The 9,177-nt window shown below is 37.8% G+C and overlaps 1 protein-coding gene across 1 annotated transcript; it reads left to right on the top strand.

Annotated features, from left to right (window-relative positions):
* The first annotated feature begins 6,054 nt into the window (after positions 1 to 6,054).
* LOC134252576 (foot protein 1 variant 1-like) lies at positions 6,055 to 7,569 on the top strand. Its single transcript, XM_062735079.1, has 3 exons — positions 6,055 to 6,091; positions 6,479 to 6,628; positions 6,719 to 7,569. Exons 1-3 carry the CDS (start codon positions 6,055 to 6,057, stop codon positions 7,567 to 7,569), a joined length of 1,038 nt encoding a protein of 345 aa, XP_062591063.1.
* The last annotated feature ends 1,608 nt before the right edge of the window (positions 7,570 to 9,177 follow it).

Genomic DNA, 9,177 nt, shown 5'->3' with positions numbered 1-9,177 from the left:
GCTAGAAAGATGTCTAGAAGTTACTACATGTTGGAATAACTAAATCAGCATGAGGTCAAATTCATAAGATTTTAATTGGTTTAGTTGCAACATGTTCTGAAGTATGTTTACTTAAGGAATAACTGTCTTATTCTTTGAATTCATGAAGTGATCAATGGATTGGCTTGTGTGATAATTTGCATAAACGCCGAAGGCGTTTATGCATAAAATTATCACACTAGCCAATCCATTGATCATCTTCATGAATTCGAAAAATTTGACAGTTATTCCTTATATTTACATGCTTTGATTCCGCCAATCCACAGGCTCCAAGCCTGCTTCTTTCTAGGTGTTGTCCCGCCTTGCACGTGGTTTTTTTGGAACCGCGCCAAAAACATTCATGAGGAAATCAATTACATTTACATTTGGTAATTTTATCTCAGACAAAGACATTGGAAATGTAAATATATACATATACATGCACTTCTAAAGGTGTTGCAGTATAATTCATGGACAATTTCATCAGAATATTCAGATGTAAAGATAGCCATAAATACTAGAGTTCTTCCATGGAATAAATTAATAAATTTTTAGACCATCATGTAGCACAGAAGGAGTTTCATTTTGAATATTTTTCGCCAATTTATGCCTAAAAACAATATCAAAAATAAAGTATAGTCTTTAACATTCACCATGACAAGGTGATCGATATCAATGTTGCCTTTAAAAGTGTAGAAAAAGTCTGATTTTTATGTTCAGAGCCCATAATATACATGTAGCCCCTGTTTCCATGAAAATAATATTGGGGACATACATATTTTTTTTAGTTCAAAATAATGAAAATGATCAAATTAATAACTTCGTGGATTTTGATGGAGTCGGTAGATATATAAAACATTGGTTTTTATATTTTTGTTACCATGGCAACGGTTTCACTTTATCAAGGAAAATTAAAAAATCTTCTTTTTTACCAACATTTTTGATGACGGAAAGTTATAAGTTTAAATAATATAAGCATTAATTATACTAATTCAGGTCATTTTAATTATAAAAGTTTGATAATTAATAAAATAAATCAATTTTTTCAATGAAAATAATATTCGAGGTGAAATATGAAATACGTTAAATTTGGCGTCTTTTACTAAAAAAAATGGGACGGGCAATATCTTTGAAAATCATATTAAATGAAGCTAATCTCCCTGAATAAATTGATATATGGCATGTGTGCATTAAAAAAAAAAAATAAAAGTTGGAGGGAGACGCAAACCTTACCTTAATTGATGCTTTCACATGCACAGAGGCAACTGACGTTACTTATTTTCATTTTAATTATTAGGTAGGGGGTTTATTTTTTATTAAAAGAAAAATAAGTAACGTCAGGTGCTGATCTTGCACATGAATCATATATGTATTCCTTTTGAGAAAAAACTTTCCTTTGGTACCAATAATTTATAAATTACATTAAGCACTTGGAGTATGATCTACTAAATTATGAAAAGCTGAAAACCCTGATCGGCATATTTTTTCCTGGGAAAGGGGGGAGGGTAAGGGGGCAATAATTTTACCATGTTTTAATTCTATTTCTTGATCTTAGAATTTGAGTAATATTTGAAAACTTTAATCTTGGTCTGTATAGGAGCTGTCATTAGCTGAATCAGTGTTTCACAAGAACATCTTCTTTTTAAATTGTCTCATTTGAATTAATACCTGTTCATGTGCTGTATTAACTTTAAATATGTCAAATTTGCATCAGGTTCAAGATTAAAAAAATATTAATTTCATATTGGCGTCATATCAAAAAAAAACCTCAAAGTAGCCAGTAGGCAGTTGTACACTGGGCCTATAATATTCGATAAACACTTCTAATATAGCAGTGACACGAAAGAGTAGGTAAGCTAATCCATAATGTTCAGAAGATTTTTAAAGAATTTAAGATTGACAGGATGTCAACTCCTTACTCTGTGACTCGAGAGCAGACACTCTAACCAGTGTGTCATGCAGACAAGTTATTAGTTATTGAGAGCAAGAATAAAGTGATATCACCAAACACAAACCAACTTTAGACTAGCTACATGTATTATACACTGACTTTAAATGTATCCTCTATAAGTACATTTTAATTCAATTAACATGATAAATATAGACATATTGTAAACAAATTCAGAGTTAATAAGAAATTGCAATTGATCTTTTTTTCAGCTGAGCTGTCCTGTAGCTGTTTTAACTGAGGAGTGGCAGAATGAGGGCAAATGATAGTGTATAGCAGCTTCCAGCAGGTGTTGGGGCCACAATTGCCGATCAAAGTTTTACATAGAAATATGAAAAAAAATATTTTAAAAATCTTCTTCTCAAGAACCACTGTGCAAGCAGAGATGAAACTCAAAAGGAAGCATCTTCAGGTAGTGTAGTACAACTTTTTTTTTTTCAAATCATGACCCCTGGGGGTAGGGGGGGCACAATGGCTGATCAAAATTTTTACATAGAAATATATAAGAAAATTCTTTAAAAATCTTCTCAAGAACCACTGTGCCAGAAAAGATAACTTATAAGAAAGCAGCCTCAGGTAGTATAGATTCAATTTTTTTTCAAATAGTGACCCCGGGGGTAGGGCGGGGCCACAATGTCCGATCAAAGTTTTACATAGAAATATATAGGACAATTTGTAAAAAATTTTCTCAAGAATTAGCAAAGGCATGAATGATCATATTTATATGTCAGCATCTTCAGGTAGTGTAGATTAAGGTTTGTTCTATTCATGACCCCAGGGGGTAGGGGGGGGCACATTTATAGCCAATCAAAGTTTTACATAGAAATATTTAGGAAAATTCTTTAAAAATCTTTTTCTCTATAGCAAAGGCATGAATGATCATATTTTTATGGAAGCATCTTCAGGTAGTGGAGATTCAATTTTGTTCAAATCATGACCCCTGGGGATAGGGCAGGGCCAATATGGCCGGTCAAAGTTTAATATGGAAATATATAGGAAATTTCTTTTAAAATCTTCTTCTCTGGAATAACAAAAGCATGAATGATAAAATTTTTATGGAAGCATCCTCGGGTAGTAGACATTCAAGTTTGTTCAAATCATGACCCCTTTGGGTAGGGCGGGGCCACAGCATGGAATACAAGTTATACATAGAAACAAGTAGAAAAAAATCTTTAAAAAATCTTTTTAAGAGATTTTTTATGATTGTCCTATTCATATGGAAGCATTCTCAGGTAGTGTAGATTCAATTTTGTTTGAATCATGACCCATGGGGGTTGGGCTGGGACACAATGTTCAAATGTAAAGGGCAATAAAACCACAGGTAGTCAAAGAAATATGCGAGCATCCTAAATAGTTAGTGTAGATTCAAGTTTGTTCAAATCATACCCTATCTCTTCCTTTTAAGGATTGTTTGGGACCACTATTGGGTTTCAACTTTTCAATAATAAACTAATTTATTCTTTTTTCCTAGCAACATTGCTCAGGTGAGCGATGTAGCCCATGGGCCTTTTGTTGCTTAAACAGGCGAATTATGACAAAGAGCTTCTCTCTCTACAAGAGACCTTACAACAGAAGGTCATGACCTTCCTGAGTGACCCATACAACAGAAGGTCATGACCCTGCTGAGTGACCAAGACGACAGAAGGTCGTGACCCTGCTGAGTGACCCATACAACAGAAGGTCGTGACTCTGCTGAGTGACCCATACAACAAAAGGTCGTGACCCTGCTGAGTGACCCAGACAACAGTGTTAAACAGACCCTACTGGAGAACGCAATCACAAAGCTGTGTGTCTTTATAATTCTTTGGCAGGCAGAAAAGTACTCCCTTTACCAAAACCAGGCATTGAAAAAACTTTTCTCAACAAGATATAATTCGACAATCTGATGTAAAGTTAAAACATGTTTGAGTTGTGGTAGTTGTTTGAAGTTTGATCTCATTCTCTAGCCTGATAAAGAGTAAATGTGGCTTAGGATGGTTGATTTGATTTTTTAGAAATGTTAATTTCTGTATTTAATTTTCAGCCAATGATGTGTTGCTGTCTCACATGATTACTTTCCTCCATGACAAGGTAAGATAACTCAGGTTTTGTTAAATGATAATTAAAGTTATAAAGTCCTATGTGAAATTAAGAAAACTTTCTATGAACAGTGATGTACTTGTACCGTATGTGTAATGTATACAGGGTTATTTTCACTCTTTCACAGTTTCAAACAATTTTTCCCCACTTTGAATTTATGTAGCTTAATTTGTTCAAGAAATTATACTGAATTCTTTGATTTTGCCTGAATGAGGGTGGGTGGAAGTTGCTAAAATTTCCCAGTATATGGTATTAAGAATAGCAGGCTTCATATTTTAGAGGCTTTGGAACGGACGATAATGTGCTAATTTATGAATACAGTAAAACTTGTTTAGTACAAACCCCGATATTGCGAATCCACGGATAAAGCGAAGTTATCATGGATACCTTATCTATATTGATTTAATCAATTCCTTATATGGATATAATGAATAAGGGATATAGGGAATTAATTTCAGAGGTCCCCTTGTCTTTGTTTTATCCGAGTTTTACTGTATCTCTAAGGAATCTTTTATAAATACAAAATATGACACAGACATATGTAGTACTAATTCATGATTACGCCAACAACTCATACCCAGTGAGTGCACTAAAATTTGAATATGCCAAATTACACTGTATGTACACGTACATTATATTCTTTATTTTCAGACTGACTGGCATCTCCGCGTGGCTCCTTCTTTGACAACATTGTGGGTGTGGCCGCCTACATTGGGTGGCAGAGCTGCTCTATACTGAAGCCATTTTTTGACCAGGTACGGGAATCAGGTGATAATAATTATAGCCAGTCAAATCTTACAGAAACAATGATAATTAAATCCCTAATGGAAATAATGATTTCACAGTATAAACTTTATTTTCTGTTTCAGGGCCTAAGTGACCGGTAGAAGAATTTGTTGTACACAAGACATTAGGGGCTGACTGCAGGCTCTTACAGAATTAGGTCTCATTCAGAAATCCACGCTCCAGGAGTTCTTACTTGAAGTGGTCCCTTTTTTGGCACACCCTGTAAGTAACCAATAAAAAAAATGTGACCAAATAATTACATATATTTTATATCATATATTTATTTAGTCTAATACTGTGCTCACTTTTGTAAACATAATTCTTATTTCGATTAATTTAATCAAAGGAGTACAATTCTAACAGTTTGTAAAGGGTTTTGTCGAACACTCTTGGGTATAAATATTCATGTTGGATTGAATAGCTTGTACCGCCAGCCATTTTTTAAGGTCACAACTCCTCAAGGCCGTGCTGTCATCTTCTGTTTAGGTCTGTGGAGACCCATTTGGAGTCTGGGTATTCCCATGGTAGATTCTGTATCGTGGGCCCAGGTAAAGCCATAACCAGGAGACATGCTGAATTACTAAAATAGAAAGATCCAAAACAACCGGGAGTGGATCTAAGTACTTCCAGGTTTGTGAACTGTAAATACTACTGACTGTATTCTGAAGATAGAATGAAAGGCATGAAGCTCTACTGAAGTTTTCCGTGTTTTTTTTTAGTACTACTGACTGTACACAGTGTTTTCTTGTTGTTAGGTAATATCAGTATAGTGCAAAATTCATGCAGTTGGATCATTAAAATTTGGAGCACGTGGGTTACAATTTAATTTGAAACGTTTGCATAAAATTACTAATAGATAAGTTTTTACCCCTTTACATGGAGAAATTTTGCTTCCAAAAAATAAAAATGTTTTATTCATTGATGTAAGTGATTTTTTTTTGGTTTTCTAGTCGATCTTCTAAAAAGACAATTCCAAGTTGAAGTTCAGTTTACTCACCCAGACCAATCTATTGGTACATGAATCCAAAGAACCAATCTGTTAACATGGTGAGTAGCTGTATGGTGTTACTCTACATTTGTTTGTTACAGACAAAGTTATTTAAAAACCAAAAATGCCTACATTTTAATTGAATAAAAAAAAATTATGTAAAGGTTTCTGTTAATGGTAACTTAATATTATTAATTATATTGTATGGATATTTCAGAACTCTGAGTGGAAGAGTATGTTTGGCTCCAATGAATCAGATTCCTCCTCCAATGGTTTGTACGTCTCCAAAAGCCCGGATGTCGACCCTATACTGTCTCCAATTTAAGCTCGGACCCTACAGAAAAATGCAGAGAGTCTGGAGAGGAAGCTACACACTTCACAGACCATGAGTCAGGCATCATCTTCATCATCGGAAAGCTTTGTAATGATGTCACAGAGTCAGGGGTCATCTGAGGGGTAAGATCCCTGTCAGAGAAAACCACCGACAAAAACACCACCAGTAAGATCCTCCATGTATAAGTATCTCAGTTGCTTTAAAATTGTTATTTACTGTGCTGATAAACATGTGATATACTTGTATATGTATTGTATTGTATGTTTTAGTGCTAAAATACTTTGAAATATTTAATCCTAAAAAAATACAATATTTTGAATTACAGCAAAATATCCCTGTAAGATAGTCCTGAGGAACATTGTCCACAAGAAGCAAGAGTTGTACAAGGCCGAGTCTAAAGACTTACTGGACATAGCCCGGGAGAGGAGGCCCCCACCCAGTAACTGGAAACCCTGGGAGAAGAAGCCCCCACCCAGTAAGTGGAAACCATGGGAGAGGAGGCCCCCACCCAGTAACTGGAAACCCTGGGAGAGGAGGCCCCCACCCAGTAACTGGAAACCCTGAGAGAGGAGACCCCCACCCAGTAACTGGAAACCCTGGGAGAGGAGGCCCCCACCCAGTAACTGGAAACCCTGGGAGAGGAGGCCCCCACCCAGTAAGTGGAAACCATGGGAGAGGAGACCCCCACCCAGTAACTGGAAACCCTGGGAGAGGTGGCCCCCACCCAGTAACTGGAAACCCTGGGAGAGGAGGCCCCCACCCAGTAACTGGAAACCCTGGGAGAGGAGGCTCCCACCCAGTAACTGGAAACCCTGGGAGAGGAGAACCCCACCCTGTAACTGGAAACCCTGGGAGAGGAGACCCCCACCCAGTAACTGGAAACCCTGGGAGAGGAGGCCCCCACCCAGTAACTGGAAACCCCGGGAGAGGAGGCCCCCACCCAGTAACTGGAAACCCTGGGAGAGGAGGCCCCCACCCAGTAACTGGAAACCCTGGGAGAGGAGACCCCCACTCAGTAACTGGAAACCCTGGGAGAGGAGACCTCCACCCAGTAACTGGAAACCCTGGGAGAGGTGGCCCCCACCCAGTAACTGGAAACCATGGGAGAGGAGGCCCCCACCCAGTAAGTGGAAACCATGGGAGAGGAGACCCCCACCCAGTAACTGGAAACCCTGGGAGAGGTGGCCCCCATCCAGTAACTGGAAACCCTGGGAGAGGAGAACCCCACCCAGTAACTGGAAACCCTGGGAGAGGAGACCCCCACTCAGTAACTGGAAACCCTGGGAGAGGAGGCTCCCACCCAGTAACTGGAAACCTTGGGAGAGGAGAACCCCACCCAGTAACTGGAAACCCTGGGAGAGGAGACCCCCACCCAGTAACTGGAAACCCAAGGGACTACTGGTGGCTCACCTCTAGGAACACAGGGCGGCAGCCAACAGGTAGGGAGGGGGGCACAGAGAGTATTGGTTAATGACCTGTATAAAAAGGAAAATAATTATATACTAGTACATGTACATAATTAAAGAATGTGTTATCTACTAGCAGGCTTCAAGTTTCTCAAGACCATGCATTCTTTGCCACAGACTCCAATGATGGTACAGTCAAATTATGGGAGTCTGAAAAACTGGAGGGACACAGTGTTGCTAACCGCTCTAAACAGACCCTCAAGAATAGTTGAATCCACACTTTTCAAAAGTTATGTCCCTTGGTCGCCACCAAAGAATCCTCACAGTACCCTTTGTTGTTGTCAGGTTTGTAACTTTGTCATTTGACTGAGAAGAATCTTGCATAGTGTACATCGATTGCCCCATGTAGGGGCTACCCACACATCCAAAGAAAACAATTGAAACACAGTGGATTCATCATAACCCACCCAAATGTTTGGTAGCATAAAGAGGAGAAATGTTGTTTCTTTCCCTTTTGACCTTTTGGTTGACCCCGCAAAGGGAAGCAACTTTTGTAAAATGTGTTTTGGTCTATATACTTCTGTACCTGGTAAAATAACAAATTACTTTGATATACACTGTATTATGTCATTGATTGTTTTTTAAATCGTCAGAAAAGAACCCGTACGAAAGTTCGAGGCGGAATAGGCACGGCTTGGGCACGGCTAAGACACGGAATCCGTACGGGTTTTTAAAAAGCGGCACGGGTTCTGCATGTCCAAGACACGGACATGGCTTCCGTGTCTGAAAGTGAGGAATCCTCACTCACAGAAACCCGTGTGGAGACACGGACTCCGTGTCCCAGGGAGACGGTTTTTAACTGAGGCGGGTTTTGCTTCAAACTATTTATTTATATCTCACGGCTTTTTACTGAGCATGCTCAATCATAACTTCCTTTATTTGAATATTAAATTGGAGGGATTCTTGGTCATGAGCTAAGTCAGTGTGTCTTTTTGCTCTATTTAAAGGATATTTAACCAATAGATGTCAGTTGGAATTGTATTTATGTCAGTCTGGGATAATTTCTTCACTTTTAAACTAAATGCAGTAAGTGTAATCTAGAATAAATTAGTCAATTTTTCAATTTTCATGATCTTCCTGTATTGCAATGTTGACAATGAACATGATGAAATAGTTTAGGCTTATTTGAATGACTTTAGTTGGACTTTCACTAATGTGACATCACTGTGCTATAGAATGAAAGTTTTATTTATACTAAATTCTTTCTCAAATTGTGCAAACTTATCGCTACTAGATTAAATTACAATTGAATTGAATATTGTACATTATTATTAAAATCATAATTAAAAACAAGCATGAATTGTAACTGATAAAGTTAATCATTAACAGAAAGTAAATGTAAACATTCATATATAAAACTAAGCATAAATGCAAAGCAATGTGAAGTAAGTTTGGTTTCAGTCACTATTTTGGCATTCACAGTTACATCAGGACATTCTCTAAGGGCCATGACCTAGATCTAGACGAATGCACAGATCCCGTGACTCCTTATATGGTATAAGGCACGGCTTTTTTGACACGGGTTTCCAAAAAACCGTGTCTCCATATATGGAAAAGG

The sequence above is a fragment of the Saccostrea cucullata genome, unplaced genomic scaffold, assembly GCF_032062105.1.
Source record: "Saccostrea cucullata isolate Sc308-1 unplaced genomic scaffold, CSIRO_AGI_Scuc_v1 ctg18908, whole genome shotgun sequence".
Taxonomy (NCBI): domain Eukaryota; kingdom Metazoa; phylum Mollusca; class Bivalvia; order Ostreida; family Ostreidae; genus Saccostrea; species Saccostrea cuccullata.
The sequence above is the reverse complement of the archived record's forward strand: the minus strand, read 5'-3'. Positions and strand labels throughout refer to the sequence as shown.